Consider the following 23,681-nt stretch of genomic DNA (forward strand, 5'->3'; position numbering starts at 1 on the left):
AATTTCCGGCCATTTATTTACACCGAGAACAACCACGTTATCAAACAGGACTTTGTTGTTTTGGGGGGCCTCTGCGAGGGAGGCCCCGCCAAGGCCGCACTTATTAATTCCCTGCATTGGGTGGCACTGCCAGGGTGAGATTGAAAGAGATTTTTAAATGCTGCCCAGATCTCTCGACACCCCCCCGGACCCTTCCCAACACCCCGAGCTTGCCAATTAGCGGGTCCTCGAGCCCATCTCATGAGGTTAGGGAACCCCGGGACCAGTCCCCGGCATGGGTAACCTGCCACCCGGACACCTTAGCACTGTCAGCCTGGCAGTGCCCTTGCCAACCTGGCAGTGCCACCCGGGAACCCTGGCCAGGCTGGCAGTGCAGAGGTGGCATTGGGGAGTGCCAGGGTACCACCCTATGCAGAGCCCAACCACCCGGGGGCTTCCAATCTCCAGGGAGAACACCCCAATTGCAGTTAGCACTGGTCCACATGGACCAGTACTAAACAACGCCATGGCGAGGTCTCCAAGGCACGGTCATTCAATCCTTGGCCAGGCAGCACGTTGGTGCAGTGGTTCGCACTGCTGCCTCATGGCGGCGAGGACCCGGGTTCGATTCCGGCCCTAGGGCACTGTCCGTGTGGAGTCTGCACATTCTCCCTGTGTGCATGGGTCTCACCCACAACCCAAAGATGTATAGACTGGGTGGATTGGTCCTTAATTGGAAATCTGTTTTTTAAAAAGTCAATGGGATTTCCCATTGAAGAAAAAAAAAATTCAATCCCTGGTCTTTGGAAGACTCCAGTGCGAACATATTTAAATTGAGCCAAACTGCAGCTTTAGATATTAGTGTGAACGAAATCCAGATTGTGACGCCTCACAAGATCTGGTTAGACCTCGCGAGGCGCTGAGAGTGCTGTAAATCTCTTGAGAGGCTTGTCGCAAGATGTAACAACCTCGTCACGTCACCAAGTCGAGCACGACGAGGCCATACAATCACACCCAATAGCTGAGAAGCAACTCTCTTTGTATCCCACTCTGTTCAATTGGCAAGCCTCTGTTGTAGCACTCACTCCTGAACCATATGGGTTCAAGACCCACTCCAGGACATGACCACAGAAGCGAGGCTGAAACATCAGCACTGAGGGGGTGCTGCACTGATGGAGATGCCGCCTCATCAAGAGCAGGTTAACGTACTGCTTTTACTTATTCGGGTCAACACAAAAGATCCCATGGAACAATTTGGAGAATAGCAGGGGAGTTCTACTCTCCTGGCAAACATGTATTCCTCAAATGAGATTACCAGAATAGATTGACAGATTAACTAGGGAACAGATTAACTGCTTTTAACTGATTGCTACTTTTTTGGGGACCTTGTACAAATTGGTTTCTGGGATGGCCTAAAGTGATTCCACTTTAGATTAATTTAGGAGTTTTGAATTGGGACATCGTGAGCAATAAAAGACACTGGGCGGGATTCTGTAATCCTGAGGCTAAGTGTTGATGCCATCGGAAATGCCGTCGCTTATGCCGACAGCGTCAACACGGCCTCAGGATCAGCAATTCTGGCCCCTACAGGGGGCCAGCATGGCACTGGAGCGGCCCACGCCACTCCAGCTGCTGATCCCGGCGTGAACTGGGATGGTCACGTATGGTCCCATACAGCGGGACCTGGAAGTTCTGTCTGCGGTGGCCGTCCTTGTCGGGGGGGGGCGGGGGGATCTGACCCGGGGGGGGGGGGGCCTGCACGGTGGCCTGGCCTGCGATCGGGGCCTACCGATCGGCGGGCAGGCTATTTCCATGGAGGCCTATGTTCCTCCGCGCCGGGCCCTGTAGGGCTCTGCCATATTGCCCAGGAGCCAGTGCGGAGATGGGAACCCACGCGCATGCGCGAACACGCGCCGGAGAAGGTAACGTGCATGCACGGACGTGCGCCAGCCATGCCGCGTCGGCTGGAGCAGCAGAGACCACTCCAGCGCCGACCTAGCCCCCTAGGAAGGGGTGAATACCTGACAATCGAGGACCCTTGACGTCGGGGTGGTTCGCACCGCTTTTCATGACCGTGGGATTGGAGAAACCCGGCCCAGATGCCTGGTTGGGGAATCTGGAACCAGGGACACAGTTGAGGATATGGGATGGACCATTTAGGACTGGGATAAGGAAAGTTTTCTTCACTCAAAGGGTAATGAACCTGTGAAATACTCTACCAGAAAAGGCTATAGAGGGCAAGTCACTGAATGTATTCAAGCAACAGATAGATTTTAAAAGATTGTAATGGCATCAAGGGGTATGGGGAGAAATCAGGAATATGGCATTGAGGTAGAGGATCAGCCATGGTCATATTAAACGCCAGAGTGGGCCGATTGGCCTACTCCTAGTTTCTATGTTTCTCCAGTATCTAGAAGAATGATGCAACCATCTCCTGCTGAGATAAGGGTCATGCAGCCAAATTGATAAAGGGATTGGTATACTCAATGCAACTTGTTCTCTCTGCTTTATCTATTCCCAAAAGAAAGAGGTTCCCCTATTGCATTGGCACCAAGATTAACAGTGCTTAAAAGGATACAGATACCCAAAATAGTCAAGTTTAAAGAAATCACTGATTACAAGGTCCATGTCCAGGTGTATTTCTTTGAACAAAGAATACTGATAACATCATGTGGATCGGTTTTCTGAAGTTGATAGTGTAGCCACCTAAATTGGCCAACTCCCGATTTAAAATGGCAAATGGCAAAGACTGATGGGAAAGTCAGCCAACATAGACAGAAACCAGCAGCTGCAGGTTTGCTGTGTATTCACCTCTGCAAAGGCCAGACAACATCGATACCAGCGACCATCAGCATAACAAAGTAGCAGCCATCTGCATACTGATGAGCAATCCCCGGGAACAATAAATAACATTTTGGACATACAAAGCAAAGTCAGACTCCTCAGCGCCAGCAGAAGCCTACACAAAAGGAGGTGAACGAGCACCTCAAGACCGCCCATCGATCAGGGAACCGCTCCAATATTGGAGAAAATCGAACCAAGCGATTGGGACAAAGTCCAATCACTTGGGACCAGGTACAGGGTCCGCCCCAAAAGGCGGGAAGCCCCTGGGGACTATAAGAGTTGAGCCCCAAGTTCAAATCGCTCTCTCTTCAGCTCTCTTCAGCTCTCTTCTCTCTTCACCTCTGCGTTCTGCCCGGGTCACCCAGCAACATGAACCAACATTGACCGTGACCGGTGCAGTGACTCCCGATTAAGTAAGTCTTAATTCAACGCTCGCTACGAGATAGGGGCTCCTAGCTACCAATCCGTACCAACTTCGAATCCTGCAGACTCAGAACCCGAACGAAAGGCCATTTGTTCCCCTGACCTGGTGGGCCAGTCCGAAGTTAAGTACAGGCCTGTTAGTTTTAGAAGTAGCTTAGACGTAGAATTTGTGCATGAGTAGCGATTACTATGTATAATAAATGTCCTTTGATTTAAATCTTACTAATCGGTGTATTGGGTTATTGATCATTACTCGGACTTGAACCTCGTGGCGGTGTCATAAAGATACCTGGTGACTCGAGAGCAAAGGTAATAAAACAGAGCAATTGAACCAAGGAGAAAGTTAGCAACAATAGATAAGCAAAAGGTTTTGCCTGCATTTTGTCATTAATTCATCAGTGATGATCGTTCCTGTTGACTGCATTACAATCTCCCTTTAAAGATTTCCCCAAATGATTTATTTTGTTATAAAATGAAAAGCCTATTTTTGATACAATAAAATGCTGAAAGCAGTTCAGTAATTGAGGACACTTTGCTTGTGCTGTTTGTACATCATTCTGTCACACACTGTGTGCACAACAGATAAAACAAAAATTTACAGCAATAAATAAGAAATTCTGCTTACTATGAAACCTGACTCCTACCTGTCAATTCTTGCATACTTCCACCTTTTTCTTACTTAGCGTTATTTCTGTGTGACTGTCAATGTAAGAAATTGTAGTATCATGAAAGACTGGCGGTCACCAAATAGATTAACAAATTAATGGTTTATTAAGGCGTCCCAGCCACCACACACACACACACACACATAAAGGGACCCCCTAACTCAGTGTTTTTCAAAGTTTGTTTCCGGGGACCCATTTTTACCAACCGGCCAATCTTCGTGACCCACGCCGGCTGACCTGCGCGACCCACCATTTTCTCTTACCTTGTTTGTTGCTGACAAAAATGGAGCAAATGGTTTTGGGTCCCTTTGGTCGCCCGAACTTGAAAAAAAAAGGCTGCAACCATATTTTTAAAAATGCTGCCGCACTGCACATGCGTGCCCGATCATCGGTGCACATGCCCATAGTTTTGTGCATGCGAACTGATGATTGGGCACGCATACGCAGTGCAGCTGAATTTTTTTATCTGCTCCTGCCCATTTTGAAGGTCGCTTGCAGCCGGCATTATTAAAAGCCAGCTGCTGCGGCTGTTGCGCGCGGATTTGCACGATCGGGAGCGCCGCGACGGACGGCTCCGCGACCCTCCCGACACCAGCCCGTGACCCACCCATGGGTCGAACCCCCGAGTTTGACAATTCCTGCCCTAACTAATGGAAGCTAGAGAGTAGTTCAGACAGGGCAGTGATAAAAATTACCATTGTAACACTCCCCTGGAAGCATCACTTGCCCAGTCCTGAAAAGAGAACAGCTGTGACCTGTGTTTAACCCCCTCAGATTCATTAGCTGCAAGCCATTCATTCAATCCTGGTACTGAGCTGTGATTGACAGCTTCCGAAAACCAGCAGTTAGCCTTGCTTCATTCATCTTCTTCATGGATGAGTAGGTCTAAGTGCTGGAACTACGATGTTTACAAACATCAACCACATCAAAGAAAATGAAATGTATTCTAATCACGACTTTTCACGTTTGAGTGATTTTGAAGTACGGAGCTGTAAATTGACAGCACTTAACTCTTTATTTAGTGAGTCTCTGGGATATCCCTCTATTTAGGGATGTCCCTGTGGGGATTTCCTTTAGTTAGGGGACCCCTGTGGGGGTTCCTTTAGTTAGAGGATCCTTGTGGGGACTTCTTTTAGTTAAGGGGTCCCTATGGGAGTGTCTCCCTATTTAGGGGGTCCCTGTGGGGGTTCCCCTCTAGTTAGGGGGTCCCTGTGGGGAGGACGGGTCTCCCTATTTAGGGGGTCCCAGGGTGGTCCTTTATTTAAGGCATCCCTGTGGGGGGTCCCTCTAGTTTGGAGATTCCTGAAGGGTGGGTTGGTCTATTTAGGGGGTCACTGGGGGGGCTGGGTTGGGACATCCTTACACTTGGGACAAGGGGGGACACGCAGAAAATCCATTAGTAGGGGGCTGCTTTAAGATGTGGGGGGTGCTGATTTGCGGTGTGTGGGAGGGGTGTGGCCAGCCACGGGACTTCGCTGGCAGGTCACATGATCAAAATTGTGACCTGATCGTGGGATTCCCTCGGAAATACTTTGGTGTTCCTCGTCATGCATGAATTTGGATGGTAGCCATGATGTGAAGATGCCGGCATTGGACTGTGGTGAGCACAGTAAGAAGTCTTACAACACCAGGTTAAAGTGCAACAGGTTTGTTTCGAATCACCTGAGGAAGGAGCAGTGCCCCGAAAGCTGGTCATTCAAAACAAACCTGTTGAACTTTAACCTGGTGTTGTAAGACTTTTTACTATGAATTTGAATGGCAAGGGACACTGAATTGCTCAGTGATTTGCGGTTAATCATGTGCAATTCGGCTCCAGCAACAGAACGTAGTCTCCCAAACGAGGATTCCACCCACTATATAGAGGAAGTCAGACAGCAGAGCTGTCAATCAAGTAATGTTTCCCCTGTGTTTCAGGTGTTTCAATATTCTAATGGATTTCTTGGCTCTAAAAATAGCTAAATACCTTGGCAATGAGGCATGAAGAGTCATAGGTGTGGGTGAGGGGGGCATACTTAGTTATGATGGGCATGAGAGGCTTGAAGTGTGGGATGGGGGTCATACCTTGGAATGGGCGGCATAAGAAAGATCGTCTGAAGTTATCTTTCAAAAGTTCCCCCAGGCAGTCCATGATTCACAACTCATTAAAAAGCCGGTTTGACTCCACGAATATTGTGAAGAGCTTGGACATGCCTATCCCTGTAATGGAGCCAACCAGATAGAGAGTGTAGGATATGGGCTCGTGATCCAAACCAGCCCTGACCCTTAAAATGCACTCCTGAAAATCAAAAACCGTGTGGAATGGTGTTAGGAATCCTGGAATTGGAACCCGACCACCATTTTCAGCCCTCCACTGAGTCTTCCCATTGACATGAAAATCCAGCCCATAAACTCTGTTTCTCTCCACAGATGCTGGCTGGCATGCTGAGTAATTCTATCATTTTCTGTTTCTATTCGAGACTTGAATTTTACTTTTCTAACCTTTAGGTTGTGTTTTTTTGCCCCACAGGATGGAGCTGCGGTGCTTAACATTTATGGAGAAGATAACTTTCCCATAAATACGCAATACGCAGAGGACAGTGCTACATCAAGGATAATAGTTCACATACCAACACATTGACCTCAATGCAATGCATAAATAACACATTACCTAGTTTGTATAGAAGGCGGAAAAATGTAAGTACACATCACAAAGTCTGAGAGGCATGCCTGTAATTTATCGTATCGTGCACTGTGATATTCCTCAATAAAGACAAGTGGAGTTGTGGGCAATGAAGTCAAGGGCAGCACGGTAGCACAAGTGCATAGCACTGTGGCTTCACAGCGCCAGGGTCCCAGGTCACTGTCTGTGCAGAGTCTGCACATTCTCCCCGTGTTTGCGTGGGTTTCCTCCGTGTGCTCCGGTTTCCTCCCACAGTCCAAAGACGTGCAGGTTAGGTGGATTGGCTATGCTAAATTGCCCTTAGTGTCCAAAAGGTTAGGAGGGGTTATTGGGTTACGGGGATAGGGTGGAAGTGAGGGCTTAAGTGGGTCGGTGCAGACTCGATGGGCCGAATGGCCTCCTTCTGCACTGTACTAAGCCATTTTGGCAAGTTCCTCTTTGACGGTGAATTTATTACAATAGTGATAGAAAACAGATGTTACCATTTCCGTGACTGGAAGACAGTAAGATCAGAATCGATAGAAGAACAATACACCTTTGTATATCCAACAAAACTTTCAGAATCTCCTTGGTTTAATCAAATACAGTTGCAAGTCTAGAGTTAAATCTTCTGGGAATAGGGCATCTCACCATGCACAATGTTAGTTGTCTTTCTCTTGCCTCCTTCAGCTCCATATATGTTTGCAGTTTTCTTGCTAATTAATAATGACACAACAGTGAAAGCAATGGGCCATCTGGAAACTTAGTGAATGGCAGGTCCAACACTCTTTCCCTTTTCCCAATGAGAAAGAACAATGTAGGAAAAATGGAGGAGAGTGAATTAGAATAGAAGCAGGTAACAGAAAGATTGGATTAAGAGATTGCGAGAGAAAGAAGAGAGATGATAAGGAAAATTAATAATAAAAATGATGTAATTGTAAAATCACGAAGAAGAATTTATGACATGCAGAAATGTATTTTTATTATAAATTTAGTGTACCCAATTAATTTTTTCCAATTAAGGTGCAATTTAGCGTGGCCAATCCACCTACACTGCACATCTTTGGGTTGTGGGGATGATACCCACGCAGACACGGGGAGAATGTACAAACTCCACCCGGACAGTGACCCAGAGCCGGGATCGACCCTGGGACCTCGGCGCCGTGAGACAGCAGTGCTAACCACTGCGCCACCGTGCTGCCACCGACATGCAGAAATGAGACTCAACAGATTAAACAAGTCCCTTTCTGGGCTGGGGAGGTTAATTGTCACTGCATTAATAATGATCCCATCATTAAAAAGTACTTGCGCAGTAAGTTATGAACCCTAATTTTCTGCAGCAATTAATCTAGAAATAAGAACAGGCAGTTTCTTTTGAAGAAAGCATTAAATTGTGAATGTGTGCATTATTGGCTGTATGCATTGCGAATTTTATTTTTCCAGGCAAGTTTGGCTCATTCTCGACTTGAAATTAAGGCTCTCTCACTTTGAAAAATGTAAGGTTGTTGCAACCAGAATAAAAAAGTAAATCTGAATTAGTATGGGATCTAACTTAACATCTGCTGAGAGGGCAAGAGACTTGGCTGTTACACTGCATGAATCAATGACAAGACAATAATTGCAAACGGCACACAACACAACCTGCGTTTTCTGAACATCAGAATTCCCCTCGCTGCCCACACATTTCTAATTTCCCCAATTCTACTGCTTCATTTTGACAAAAGGTGACGACCATGATTGTGTGAAGTTATCGGTTCCTCATGCGGGCCTTGTCTCATGGCAGCCTGCACCTCAGGGAGACACTTCTGGCTGCAGTTCCGGGCCTTGTTCTTATGTATCCTGATATGGCTTTGCACATGGCAGCACGGTAGAACAGTGGTTAGCACAATTGCTTCACAGCTGCAGGGTCCCAGGTTCGATTCCCGGCTTGGGTCACTGTCTGTGCGGAGTCTGCACCTTCTCCCCGTGTCTGCGTGGGTTTCCTCCGGGTGCTCCGGTTTCCTCCCACAGTCCAAAGATGTGCAGGTTAGGTGGATTGGCCGTGCTAAATTGCCCTTAGTGTCCAAAAGTGCCCTTAGTGTTGGGTGGGGTTACTGGGTAATGGGGATAGGGTGGAGGTGTGGGCTTGGGTAGGATGCTCTTTCCAAGAGCCGGTGCAGACTCGATGGGCTGAATGGCCTTCTGCACTGTAAATTCTATTAAATTTCACTGCTGTGGTGATCAGTGGGGACATGCCTGGCATGTGCTCCTATAGGGAGAGATATCTGTATCAGGCTAACTAACACATGTCATTGCCATTCCACCAAGCCCAGGACCTTTGATCCCAGTTAACAATGGAATGGTTGATCTAATGCAGTTAACAGGTCATAAACACTTTTGGTAGATGGCAACATGCATCATGGACACCATGGAGGCTGTTATTGCAGATTGCTCTTTATTGACCCTTCTATTTCTTCTGAGCAGGACATCTAATGCAGATTCCATTTAAGCTGGCATTTTCTCCATTGGTTCTTGCAACAAAAACAATACGTTTGAGATGTTTATGCAACAAGCAGACTTGTAAGCTATGCATCCTTAAAGTTGGACCTTAGAGTCTGCAGATACATGTAATTTTCCTTTAGCATCCTTCTTTTCAGGTGAGTACCAATCGATTCTCGGACCCCCAACTCCAAAACCATGGAGCCTGCTCTTCAGCCTCTGCTGTGAAGGTGAAATATCCTCACTCACTTTTTAATCCCTATGTTATCGCAACCTCTGTGAATCACGCAGTGCCATCTACTCACTGACACTATCCAGGTATGCCCAGATGATCTGAGCTGCTGCCTAGGTATGAAGTACTCAGAGTCACAGGGCATCATGAAAGCATTGGGGGAGAGCTATAGGGGGCAAGATGATTGGCCAGGTACGCCCACTTGCCCAAGTTCTCATCATAATAGTCAATGTTAATGACGTTAGTTAACAAGACAGTAGTGTCTTTCCAGCTGCTCCTCCTCTTCTGCATCATCCTCTGTCCCTCCAATACTGACATGGATCTGCAGGAGAGGAGGTCATTAGTTAAGAATGGGTGAACACCAACTCCTTGCTATTAAGGAAACAGAGCAAGGGAGCCAAAGATACTGAGTGCCATGCTGAGGTGACAGTGCAGGTCTTCAATCACAGACATGACTCCAACATCATGCCAGTGACGTTACCATTGGCTGTCAGAACTGTACATGAAAAATTTCAGAGTGAAAATACCCCCTCTGCTGGCTGATCTCAGTCAGGCATTGGGGACTGTTTCCTCCCTAAATAGAGGAGTGTAAGGCTGACAGTTGAGGAGCATATAATTCGGCCCATCGAGTCTTCACTTGCCCTCTGAAAGAGTACTTCACCGAAGCTCAGTACTAGCCCTATCCAATTAACCCCTGAATCTAACCTACACATCTTTTTGGACACTAAGGGCAATTTAGCATAGCCAATCCACCTAACCTGAACACCTTTGGACTGTTGGAGGAAACCGGATTGTCCGGAGGAAACTCACGCAGACATGGGGAGTACGTGCAAACTCCAAGGTAACCCAAGGCGGTAATTGAACCCGGGTTCCTGGCACTGTCAGGCAGCACTGCTAACTTCTGTGCCACCATGCCGCTCCTATGTATGTACATGGGAAAGCGGAATTAAGAGATGCAGTGATGTGATTAAGAGCCTGATAAAGTGGAGGAAGTGGTGTTAGAGTTGTGCACATTGTAGCGCACAAAGACTCCGAGAGACGAATAGAGTGAAGTCGATGAGGCTTTATTAAGCGTGACTGTTCCCCCGCAGTTCAGTAGTAGACTGCCTGCGGGGGAGGACTCCTGGTTCTTATACTCCGTCTTCAGGGCGGAGCTAGAGGTCAACGGCCAACCAGGACCCGGGATCTGTCAGCCAATGACATCACGGCTTCACAGTCCCACATGACCCCTAATGCATACTACCACATTCACCCCTTGTTAAAAATGAACCCGGCGGGATGATGCTTCGCATGGTGGTAAGGGTTTACAAGGCTGGTCCTGGGAGGAAAACTTTCGCATGTTATTACAGTATGTACAAGGTTTTTTTTTGTTTCGAACTATTTACAGTAATTGTCAGGAGAAAAAGACAAAATGTTCTCGTTAAAAGTCCACATATTGTAGTGTTAGATCGACGCCACGAGTCGGTCGGGCGGTCTGGTCGTCCGTGTCGATTGCCTCGGCCTCGGTGGTGGTGGTGGTGCTTGTTCCGGTGTTGTCGTCTCCGGGAGCCTTACGGTTTCAGCTTGGGCTTCACTCCTGGTCGGGCCTGGGAGGAGGACCGATCCTCCTGGGAAGGGGGCGGTCGCGGGGTGCGGCGGTGGCAGGGAGGGGGTGATTGGTGTCGGGGGGGTTTGTGTGTTGCTGGCGGGCGCCAGATCCCGCAGGGAGACCGTGTCCTGTTGGCCGTCGAGGTACTCCACGTAAGCATACTGCGGGTTCGCGTGAAGGAGGTGAACCCTTTCGACCAACGGGTCCGACTTGTGCGCCCGCACATGTTTTCGGAGCAAGATGGGTCCTGGGGCCGCCAGCCAGGTCGGCAGCGACGTTCCAGAGGAGGACTTCCTGGGGAAGACAAGGAGGCGCTCATGGGGCGTTTGGTTAGTGCTAGTACTCAGTAGTGACCGGATAGAGTGGAGGGCGTCCGGGAGGACCTCCTGCCACCGTGAAACCATGAGGTCCCTGGACCGTAGGGCCAGTAGGACGGTCTTCCAGACCGTGCCATTCTCCCTCTCTACTTGCCCGTTCCCCCGGGGGTTGTAGCTGGTCGTCCTGCTCGAGGCTATACCGTTGCTGAGCAGGAACTGGCGCAGCTCGTCACTCATGAAGGAGGACCCCCTGTCGCTGTGGACGTATGCGGGGCAACCGAACAGTGTGAATATGGTGTTCAGGGCTTTAATGACTGTGGCCGCGGTCATGTCAGGGCAGGGGATGGCGAATGGAAAGCGGGAGTACTCGTCCACCACATTAAGGAAGTATGTGTTGCGGTCGGTGGAGGGGAGGGGTCCTTTGAAATCCAGACTAAGGCGTTCAAAGGGGCGGGAAGCCTTAATCAGGTGCGCACCATCCGGCCTGAAAAAATGCGGGTTGCACTCTGCGCAGATGTGGCAGTTCCTTGTGACTGTACGGACCTCCTCCAAAGAGTATGGGAGGTTGCGGGACTTAATAAAGTGGTAGAACCGAGTGACCCCCGGGTGGCAGAGGTCCTCGTGGAGGGTTTGGAGGCGGTTAATTTGTGCGTTGGCTCATGTGCCGCGGGATAGGGCATCGGACGGCTCGTTCAGCTTTCCGGGACGATACAAGATCTCGTAGTTGAAGGTGGAGAGCTCGATCCTCCACCTTAAGATCTTGTCGTTTTTGATTTTGCCCCGCTGTGCATTATCGAACATGAAGGTTACCGACCGTTGGTCCGTGAGGAGAGTGAATCTCCTGCCGGCCAGGTAATGCCTCCAATGTCGCACCGCTTCCACTATGGCTTGGGCTTCCTTTTCCACTGAGGAGTGGCGGATTTCTGAAGTGTGGAGGGTTCGGGAGAAAAAGGCCACGGGTCTGCCTGCTTGGTTAAGGGTGGCCGCTAGAGCTACGTCGGAGGCGTCGCTCTCGACCTGGAAGGGGAGGGACTCGTCGATGGCGCGCATCGTGGCCTTTGCGATATCCGCTTTGATGCGGCTGAAGGCCTGGCAAGCCTCTGTCGACAGAGGGAAGGTCGTGGTCCTTATTAGGGGGCGGGCCTTGTCTGCATACTGGGGGACCCACTGGGCGTAGTATGAAAAGAACCCCAGGCAGCGTTTTAGGGCTTTTGAGCAGTGCGGGAGGGGAAATTCCATGAGGGGGCGCATACGTTCGGGGTCGGGGCCTATTATCCCATTGCGCACTACGTAGCCCAGGATGGCTAGCCGGTTGGTGCTAAAAACGCACTTGTCCTCGTTGTACATGAGGTTCAAGGCTTTAGCGGTCTGGAGGAATTTTTGGAGGTTGGCGTCGTGGTCCTGCTGATCGTGGCCACAGATGATTACATTGTCAAGATACGGGAACGTGGCCCGCAACCCGTGTTGATCAACCATTCGGTCCATCTCTCGTTGGAAGACCGAGACCCCGTTTGTGACGCCAAATGGGACCCTTAGGAAGTGGTATAATCGCCCGTCTGCCTCGAAGGCTGTGTACTTGCGGTCACTTGGGCGGATGGGGAGCTGATGGTAGGCGGACTTGAGGTCCACGGTGGAGAAGACCTTATATTGGGCAATCCGATTGACCATGGCGGATATGCGGGGGAGAGGGTACGCGTCTAGTTGTGTGTACCTGTTGATGGTCTGGCTATAGTCTATGACCATCCTTTGCTTCTCCCCTGTCTTTACTACTACCACCTGTGCTCTCCAGGGACTATTGCTGGCCTGGATTATGCCTTCCTTCAGTAGCCGCTGGACTTCGGACCGAATGAAGGTCCGGTCCTGGGCGCTGTACCGTCTGCTCCTAGTGGCGATGGGTTTGCAATCCGGGGTGAGGTTTGCAAACAAGGATGGGGGTTGAACCTTGAGGGTTGCGAGGCCGCAGATAGTGAGTGGGGGTATTGGGCCGCTGAATTTGAAGGTTAGGCTCTGTAGATTGCACTGGAAGTCTAATCCCAGTAATGTGGGGGCGCAGAGTTGGGGAAGGACGTAGAGCCTGTAGTTTTTGAACTCCCTCCCTTGCACCGTTAGGGTAACTATGCAGAAGCCTTTGATCTGTACGGAGTGGGATCCTGCAGCTAGGGAAATCTTTTGTGCGCTGGGACGGATGGTCAAAGAACAGCGTCTTACCGTGTCGGGGTGGATAAAGCTCTCCGTGCTCCCAGAGTCGACCAGGCATGGTGTCTCGTGGCCGTTTATCAGCACCGTTGTTGTCGTCGTCTGGAGCGTCCGGGGCCGTGCTTGGTCCAGCGTCATTGAAGCCAGACGTGGTCGTAATGGTTGAGCGTCTTCTTCGAACCCCGTGGAGCCGTCGACACTGGGGTCCGTTGTTGCCGTCCAAGATGGCGTCGGGGGTGAACAAGATGGCTGCCCCCATGCATCGCACATGGCTGGGGGGTCACAAGATGGCGGCGGGGGTGGACAAAATGGCCGCCCCCATGCGTCGCACAGGTCTGGGGTGGTCCAAGATGGCGGCGCCCCTCCTCCCCTCGTGGTTGCCGGGACCCAAAATGGCGGCGCCTGCTGGTCGCACATGGGGCGCTGGGGGGGTTGGGGAGCGTTAGAGATGCGCAGAACTCCCTCTTCTCCGGGGAGAGCGGTGGTCGGGACCCAAAGTGGTTGCGCCTGCGGGTCGTACATGGGGCGCTGGGGGGGGGTTGGGGAGCGTAAAAGGCGTGCAGGGCTCCCTGTTCTCCTGGGACAGCGGCGACCTCCCGGGACCGGCACACAGCCGCGAAATGGCCCTTTTTCCCGCAGCTCTTACAGATCGCTGCGCGGGCCGGGCAGCGCTGCCGGGGGTGTTTCGCCTGGCCGCAGAAATAGCAGCGGGCTCCCCCGGTGCGACTTGGCGTTTGAACCGCACAAGCCTGTGGGGTTTCCGGGGGGGGGGGGGTGGGTTTGTCGCGACGGGTGTGTACGGAGCCCAATGGGCTGCCGCGCGGTCGGGGCCGTAGGCGCGGGCGTTTCGCGCGGCCACGTCCAGGGAGGCTGCTAGGGCCCGTGCCTCTGAGAGTCCTAGCGACTCTTTTTCTAAAAGTCTTTGGTGGATTTGGGAGGAGTTCATACCTGCCACAAAAGCAACGCGCATTAACATGTCCGTGTGTTCATTTGCGTTCACCGGCGGGCAGCTGCAGGCCCGTCCCAAAATTAGTAGCGCGGCGTAGAATTCATCTATCGATTCTCCAGGACTTTGCCGTCTCGTTGCGAGTTGATAGCGAGCGTAGATCTGGTTTACTGGGCAAACATAGAGACTTTTTAGTGCTGCGAACGCCGTCTGGAAATCCTCTGCGTCTTCGATGAGAGAGAAAATCTCCGTGCTTAACCTTGAGTGCAGGACCTGTAGTTTTTGGTCTTCTGTGACCCGGCCGGGGGCCGTTCTGAGGTAGGCCTCGAAACAAGTCTGCCAGTGCTTGAAAGCTGCTGCTGCTGCGTTCACTGCGTGGGGGCTGATCCTCAGGCATTCCGGGATGATCCTGAGCTCCATAGTCCTTTAGTCACGCTTAATAAATTGTAGCGCACAAAGACTCCGAGAGACGAATAGAGTGAAGTCGATGAGGCTTTATTAAGCGTGACTGTTCCCCCGCAGTTCAGTAGTAGACTGCCTGCGGGGGAGGACTCCTGGTTCTTATACTCCGCCTTCAGGGCGGAACTAGAGGTCAATGGCCAACCAGGACCCGGGATCTGTCAGCCAATGACATCACAGCTTCACAGTCCCACATGACCCCTAATGCATACTACCACACACATAAACGATTGCTGTTAGGGGTGTGGTTAGCTATCGAACAGGATGCCAATTTAAAGCTCCCAACATTCCCTTAACCAGGGTATGTTGTGAAAGAATGGTTGCTAAAGTGGTGTTTTAAAAGGATGAAGAGTGTGTTCGTGCCCAGGTGGGCAAAGGAAAAAAATGTTAGGTGTGTTACCTCGCCAGCCCTGATAATATTGTTGATCATCATTCAGCAGTGTTTTGCATTCTGAAGGAGTTGGCACTCAGTGTCTGCTCTTGCTCAACATCATAAGTGATATTCCAGCTGGCTTGCTAGCACACACTCAGGAATCTTTGATTCTACCCAGTCGGCCTGGAACACAGTTGTAAAGCTTTACTTTCTTTCCCTGCTTACTGTCCAGCTCTGTTGCCTCCCCCGGCTCTTCGGTGAATGTATTCCTGACAGAAATATAATTCTTGAAAAGCATGCTGAAACGATTGATGAGACGTGTACCGAAGTTACTGGTGAGTGAGGTCGAGAGCTGTTCCTTCCTCAGCCAAGTGCGTGCAGGCTGAACTGCCTTTTGAAAAAAAAAACTGCACGCCAATTTCTGTGCACTTCATTCCATCTGCTTTACACAAGATTTACACGATGATTACACTAATTTGTATGCAAATCAGTTTAATCAGGATTTCAGTGTAAACAACTCTTTCGGGGCCAAAGGGTGTAAATGTATTTTTCATTGGCATAACAGGAGATCAATTTACTTGGGGAAAATCAAACCTCCACCACAGCATTCAACGGGAATAGTGATTCATTATTGATCAAGGGCAGATCAAGTCAAAAATTCATGAAGCATCGTGCAACGCATTCCCACTATATCCCTTTCATCCGATGGTGAATCAATCTTCTGCAGTCCTCCATGTATAAAATGATAATTTGTAGAGTACTTGCACCATTAACAAGGTAAAATATTAAGGTGCTTCACAAGATCACAATCAGACGAAACAAAAGAAGGAAACAAAAGCAGTGTTGACTAAAAATTTGACCACAGAGTTGGGTATTGCATAATATGCTCCACGGAAAATTGAAGACCTACACAGTGATCAGAATAATTTCTCCAGAGAGTTCTGGATAACAGTTGCAGATTTCCACTGTAACAAAGAGAGTTCTTGCTGACAACCCTACATTTTGTCTCGCCTATTGCCAAAAATATTTAATTTGCTGACTTGAGGTCCTGTTGTGCAGAACAATAAGTTGTCTACATTAGCAAAATTACACAGGCACAAACAGGTTCACAACACAATCACTTCTCGAAAATGTGTTTGTCAGTTCTGGCAAATGTGAGGTATTTAATTCAGTGATTTATTCAAAACTACAAGACGTATAAAATAAAAACCTTCACCCTCCGTGAACCTGTCACTATCCTCTGGTACAAATTAAATCAGCATTCAGGGGCGTCATTCTCCGACCCCCCGCCGGGTCGGAGAATGGCCGTTGGCCGCCGTGAATCCCGCCCCCGCCCCCGCCGAAGTCTCCGCTCCCGGAGATTGGGCGGGGGCGGGAATCGGGCCGCGCCGGTTGGCGGGACCCCCCGCTGGATTCTCCGGCTCGGATGGGCCGAAGTCCCGCCCAGGAATTGCCTGTCCCGCCGACGTAAATCAAACCTGGTATTTACCGGCGGGACCAGGCGGCGTGGGCGGGCTCCAGGGTCCTGGGGGGGGCGCGGGGCGATCTGGCCCCGGGGGGTGCCCCCACGGTGGCCTGGCCCGCGATCGGGGCCCACCGATCCGCGGGCAGGCCTGTGCCGTGGGGGCACTCTTTCCCTTCCGCCTCCGCTACGGCCTCCACCATGGCGGAGGCGGAAGAGACTCTCCCCACTGCGCATGCGCGGGAAACTGACAGTGGCCGCTGACGCTCCCGCGCATGCGCCGCATTTCCGCACCAGCTGGCGGGGAAACAAACGCCATTTCCGCCAGCTGGCGGGGCGGAAATCCCTCCGGCGTCGGCCTAGCCCCTCAATGTTGGGGCTAGGCCGCCAAAGATGCGGAGCCTTCCGCACCTTTGGGCCGGCGCGATGCCCGTCTGATTGGCGCCAGCTTTGGCGCCAGTCGGCGGACATCCCGCCGTTGGGGGAGAATTTCGCCCCAGATCTTTCCAAAATACTCACCATTTTCTGCTGGGGTATTGAGAATCACTGAGATGTCCACATGTATCACAGAAAGGTCCACAGGAGGTGCTGCAGGTGTTTGAACAGTGACTGAATTCATAAAGGAGGCTAGTTGCAGATTACAATAGTAACAACTGTGACAATATTACATCTTTATCATAACAAAATTCAGGGTACTTCATGAGGAGAGAAGAAAGGTGTGCGATTTACCGGCCGCGTCCCACTGGAATCGAGACAGGATGCAGCCGGCAAATCCCGCGAAAGGCCTCTTCTGGGATTCCCAATGGTCGTTACACCTCGCAAAATCTAACGAGATCTCGTGAGGCCTCGCAAACTGGTCCCGCCCATCCAAACTTGCATAGTTAAGTGACTGCTCACTTAACTATGCCTACGCCAGATCTAACCGACCTGGGGGTCTACCAGCTTCGCCAAGGAGACCCCGTCCGGGCACCGATTAGCACTGGTCTCCACAAGCTGGGACCAGGTGGAACGGAACTTGGGGTGGGGGGGGGGGGGGGTGGGGGGTGGGGGTGGTGGTGGTGGGGGGGAGTGTGTGGAAAGGGAGGTTTCCCAGGTGATCGGAAACTCCCGGTCGGTTGGCCTCTGGGCAGGGTGGCACCCTGGCACTGCTGAAGGATGCCCAGGTGACACTGACAAGCTAGCGGGGCACCTCCAGGGTGCCAGGCTAGTAGTGCCAAGATGCCCAGGTGGCATTTTGCCCATGCTGGGGATCAGGCCCAGGGGTGCCCTGCCCATATGAGGTGGGGTGTGTGAGGACGGTTCGAGGACTCCCCCCAACAGGTGAGTTGCGGCATTGGGGGGTCGGGGGGTAATGTTGGGGATCGGGAGATGGCGCCCCTTCACTGGTAAGCAGAGATTCTCAGTGCAGGAAAGAAGACGGCTTACTATGGCCTGGGGGGCATTCCCCATGGAGGCAGGGCAAAATATCCGAGTCCCGTCCGATAGCAGGGTTGTTCCCAGTGCTTGATCTTGCACTGATCTATGCCCACCCTAAACGGGACACTTTTTTTTTTTGTTAGATCACGCCCCAGCTATTGAGCAGGAATTAGGAAATTTGCTGCAGGAAATAAAGAGATAGGTTTTGAGGTAACAGTGATTAGAAGTTATTAGAAAGAAGCTATTAGAAGTTGAAAAGGATTTGTCTGTAGCAGCAGTCTTAGAGATTGAAGTTGGGGCCATTCAAAGAAGGCTGGAAAGGCCAAGGGAAGGAATATCAGAGGAACAAGACTGAAGGTGAATAAAATGCGGAAGGGAAGCTGCCTGATTCGGTTAAGTGTATTTGTTCTCTACTTTACACAACATCTAGACTGCTTCATGCAACACATTAAAACCCCGCCCTATTATTCCGAAACCCGATTTTCATTCTTTGATTAAGGTGAACATTTTTGTATTGGTTGGTATGAGTCCCAAGGCCAGTTTCTAGTTTATTTTGAAGCAAAACTCTGCCTCTAACTTTGGAATTATTTAACAGAATTTGGGTAATCTGACGCACTGCACATGGCACCAGATTCGATCCTGCTGGAGCTTTTCTGATCTCACTGTGAAGCTAATCATTTTGTGATTTATTGAACTCAATGTATAATTTGGGATATGCTGAGCAGATGTTTCCCCTAAATTAAATGATACTTAGAATTCAGACAATATTATTACCCATGCAGAATGACCTTATATTTAAATATTTGAAAGGCTTCTGGATCCAGCAAAATGGAGATGAATTGATACACTAAAGGTTTATGCCTAGTCTGTCTATTCATTTATTAGAAGTTGATTATTCTTCACTCTGTTACACCATTTTATGATATGTACAACATTTATTATTACTCAAAGTCAATGTGCACAAAGTACTATTCTTGAGGGAAGAAATCTTGCTGATCTGGCCTACATGCGACTCCAGATCACAGCAATGTGATTGACTCTTAACTGTCCTCTGAAATGGCCTCTCAAGCCACTCAGTTCAGAGGCAATTAGGGATGGACAACAAATGCTGCCCTTGCCAGCGACACCCACATCCCATGAAAGAATTTTAAAAAGCATAGCTTTAATGGAGAAATTGATGGAAATACTAGTTACATAGTGAGTTATGTGGGCCTGTTAGTCTGACTACTACCCAGGTTAGTTTAAATTTACATCCTGCCGCCGCAAGTGCAATGGTGAGAAAGCTTAAACTCAAAGCACAGACTACTTCAGCCTTTCTCTAATTTGGAGCCTATTAATGAGTGTAGACCTGTTGCTTCCTCAGCTAATCAAATCAGCTACAAAAAGAGTACAATCTATTCCAACTATACGGAAAAAGAATTAATTTGCAATGACAACTTAATGCATCAATAACTCTATCCAAGTTCTGGCAGAAATTTTTTGTCTCTGAGGGGAGATTAATTTTTTCTCCTAGTCTGACGCTTCCTCTGCAGCACTGCAGTTTCCGGCCCAGTGCTTTTTTGGCCAATGACCACAATTAACTCTGTCCTCCCCCATTCCCAAGAGATGCTATGATGACTTTAATTTTATTCCGAGGGTCCATTCTGTGCCCCAGTCAGCTTCTCAGACTTTCACCCCAGCACTGGACTGACCCACTGTTCAGAGTTGCCCCTCAGTGCTCCCAAAATTCATTTCCACCTCAATATTCCCAGTCCCAGATTTCCATCACAATGTTCCCAAAACCCATCTGCACCCCAGTTCTCTCAGACCACAACAATGCAATCAGTTTTCTCCTTGTGGCCATTTAATGGCTAATTGGCCATTATTAGACTTAAGGCGCTGTTATAACGCAGATGAGACTAATGAGGTTAGAGCAATTAGTCTCCCCGTGGAGCCTCGTTGAGTACACGCTTCCCTGTTGAGGAGCGGGAAGCCATGGACAGGGTAATAGACTTTGATATAAAAGTCAGCTAGACTTGGAACCGACAGATCAGACCCGGCTGGGGTCAGAAGAGTATTGTATATATTATTATGTTGTAATAAAACTAATTTTTCTTTAGCCACTCACCTTACGACTCCGCCGTCAACGGGCCCCCAAGGTGAGCAATTCTCACCTGTCTAGGGGACAAGGTGGACGCCGGAGGGGTTGGCGCCGCTTCAGCTGGCGCTGACTTGACTGCGCGAGTTCAGGCATGCGCGGAACCGGCATCGTGATCTCGCGCATGTGCGGAACCGCTGGCGTGATTCCACGCATACGCAGACAGGCCGTCGTATTTTGGCGCATGCGCAGGGGGTTTTCTTCTCCGTGCCAGCCATGACGGAAGGAAGAAGTGCCCCCATGGCGGAAGGAAGAAGTGCCCCCATGGAACAGGCCCGCCTGCAGATCGGTGGGCCCCGATCGCGGGCCAGGCCACGGTCGGGGCCACCTCCGGGCTCGGATACCCCCGCACCCCCCCGAGGACCGCCCATGCCGACTTATCTGCCAGGTCCCGCCGTGTGGGACCATGCGTAACCCACGCAGGCGGGACTGGCCAAAAACGGTCGGCCGCTCGGCCCATCGGGGCTCGGGAGTCGCTGGGGGGCCGCTGCCAACGGCCCCCGACCGGAGTGGCGCGAATCCCACACCGCCCGAAAAACGGCGCTGGACAACACGGCAGCCGGCGTCCGGGCAGGTTTTGCGCCGCCCCCCAGGGATTTTCCGATCCAGCGGGGGGTCGGAGAATCCCATCCCTGACCTCGGAGAACTCTAGGCCAGAGGTTGACAGCATTCCATTCCCAGCAACTTCACTGGAAGTGGTGGCCAAAGTCGCAACTGCACTTGCAGCTTGAACTCAGCGCTGGATCAGGACTTGGTAAATGTTTGGGGGTGTCTCCAGGCCATGCCAATGGGGACAGTGGTGTTGGGGTCTGGGAGACTATGGGATCTACTGGGGAGGGGGAAACACCTTGGGGTCCCTCCAATGTACCCAGGAGACTTGTTAAGGAGCTTTGCCCCTAACCTACACAAGGAAACCAAACAGATTGGTCGCTTGGTGCCATCTTCTCCCGCCACTGATGAAATCCCGTGAGTGGTAAGTTGAGGTCCTTAAGTGGGCATTGATTGTCCACACAAGGTCAAGTCACTCAGTGCACCTCCACTGCTGGTGAAATTGCACAGGGCTGGACAGGTAGGTAGGTAGCAGCAGAATACCTGCTGGATTTTATGTGACCCCCATGCCCTCAGGGCAGCACCGTAGCACAAGTGGCTAGTACTGTGGCTTCACAGTGTCAGGGTCCCAGGTTTGATTCCCCGCTGGGTCACTGTATGTGCAGAGTCTGCACGTTCTCCCCGTATCTGCGTGGGTGTCCTTCGGGTGCTCTGGTTTCCTCCCACTGTCCAAAGACATGCAGGTTAGGCGGATTGGCCATGATAAATTGCCCATAGTGACCAAAAAGGTTAGGAGGGGTTATTGGGTTACGGGGATAGGGTGGAAGTGAGGGCTTAAGTGGGTTAGTGCAGACTAGATGGGCCGAATGGCCTCCTTCTGCACTGTATGTTCTATGTTCTACGTTCTTCGCCTTCAAACCCACCTGCAGGGGTGCGTAAAATCAAGCCCAATGAGAAATGAGTTGTGTTCAGCTTTGCACACCACAATACGGAACATATATGTGACTGGCAAAGGGAAAGATGGATGTCAAACAAAAGAAAGGGACACAAAAAGTTTCAGAGAATAACAAAGAGGCAGAAAAACAGATTATGGAACAGAGATACAAGTGCAAATCCATCAATTTTACATGCTCAGCAGAGAGTTGCTCTCAAGTGTATGTTATAAAGGGAATTGTCTTTGTTCAACAAACATTGACCTTGAGCAGTATTCGCTTTTCACAGTGTAGGATTAGTGCAGATCTTTGATCGTTCTTTTGTTCTTGGAGAAGACCAATGATGTTATAAAAATGGTATGGTGTATAGTATAGCATTCTGATCACAAATAGAATATTCTCTCTCACCCAAGTGTGGCATTGGTTTGGGATTATAAATGTGTTATGAATTAAGAATGACGTTTGAAATGAGTTCACATCCCGAGGGAGGCGAAGAAATTACGAGTCAAGTGCCTAGAGATATGACAGTATTTAATCCAACAAATGGGTATATTGACGTGGGCACATCATCAAAAATGATGTCTGTAGGCCATCCAACCAACAAAAGCAGCCAATAAAAGAGAACGAGAAGAGAGACAGAAAGATAGGGCAGCTGCTCGAGCCAATTATCAGTCACCACTTCAACCGGCCAACAAACAAAGTCCTCAGCTTGGCAGAGCCTGGAAGGTTAAGATCGGGCTCATAAGCCAACTGCAAATCCACAGGGCTGAATTTTCTATTCTGGAGTTTGGTGGTAATTGAGAAAGTCGGTGTCATTCCCACTGGAGCGGAGTTTTGGACCCAATTTTCTGCTTTATTCATTAATTGTGCATCAGCAAAGAGCTTGTGGAAACTCATGCAAGGATGGGCAGAGATTCATCTGTCAGCCATTACCTCATGACGTCAATGGCCCTGCCGCCATATTTAAACGGCACCATATTTAAACAGCGCCTGCACTGCCATTCACTCACTGCATCCCAGGTGTGCCACAGTGCCAAACAAAATAAACCTTCAGCTCAACAGCTCAGCAAAACCTTCCCGAGGATTCTCCTCCTTGACGCTGAAGAAAGGTGGGAGGTCCTCCTTCCAAGGGATGGGAACAGGAGGTCCTCCCACCTGACCACACCAGCTGGGAGGGGGCCATCAGGGAGGTCAATGCCCATGGCAGCTGTCATGGGAATGTCCCTTGAAGAAATGTGTGTTTATCAAATAGCTTCAGTGATGTCATTGTGTGGGTGGAACTGGGATGTGGTTCGGTCTTTTACTTTTGGTTTGAGCTGGGAGCTGTTTGTGGCTCTGTATTTTACTTTCATTTTAGACAGTTGGGAGCTGCATTCAGACAAACAAGGTTTATTTTGGTCTCTCTGTATGTTAAAAGGTGTCCAGATCACTTGATAATATAAAAGTGATACCTGTTTTTGTAAAGAATTCAAACCTACTGTTTTGTTAAAAAAGGATTGTCTGATTTATGGATGTTGTTACTTGGGTAAATCAGTAAAAGGGAAGTTATTAAGGGTTAAATATAGAGTACTGTAGCTGTGTGGTGGATATATGTTTGTAGTTGATAAATATGCTTACTGTGTGAGTTTATAAAATGTTAACTGAATTTGTAGAATAAACTTTGTTTTTGATTTAAAGTGCTTAAGGCCTCTAATGCATAACACCTGAAGAGAGCCCTTGTGCTCCTCAAAACCAAAATCTATAAGCAGTTGTAGGTCAGGTGAACTCCATGATATACTTTGTGTTCTCTAAACCCTGGCCCATAACACAGGCAAAGAAGGATTGCCTTTCAGTGAAGGAAATTAATACACACATGGGAACACAAGGAGCAGGAGTAGGTCATTGGGCTTTTTGAGTCTGCTCTGCTATTTAAATCTGATAATAATATTAAATCTGCCTCCTGCCAACCCCCGATAACCTATCAAAAGGAATCTTTCCACCTCTGCCTTAAAAAGGACTCATGATGTTCTGATGTGCTCCGCCAGAGAAAGTGAAACTTCTACTCACT

The 23,681-nt window shown here is 49.8% G+C and overlaps 1 protein-coding gene across 1 annotated transcript in view; it reads left to right on the forward strand.

The window, feature by feature from the left end:
* The window catches only part of LOC140421039 (uncharacterized), a 65,125-nt gene extending 58,438 nt beyond the window's left edge, over positions 1-6,687 (forward strand). The window contains exon 7 of the mRNA XM_072505347.1: positions 6,418-6,687. Within this exon, the coding sequence (XP_072361448.1) occupies positions 6,418-6,528 (111 nt within the window). The 3' untranslated portion in view covers positions 6,529-6,687. The remainder of the gene's footprint in view (positions 1-6,417) is intronic.
* Positions 6,688-23,681: the final 16,994 nt, after the last annotated feature.

The sequence above is a fragment of the Scyliorhinus torazame genome, chromosome 5 (assembly GCF_047496885.1).
Source record: "Scyliorhinus torazame isolate Kashiwa2021f chromosome 5, sScyTor2.1, whole genome shotgun sequence".
In the NCBI taxonomy this organism is placed as follows: domain Eukaryota; kingdom Metazoa; phylum Chordata; class Chondrichthyes; order Carcharhiniformes; family Scyliorhinidae; genus Scyliorhinus; species Scyliorhinus torazame.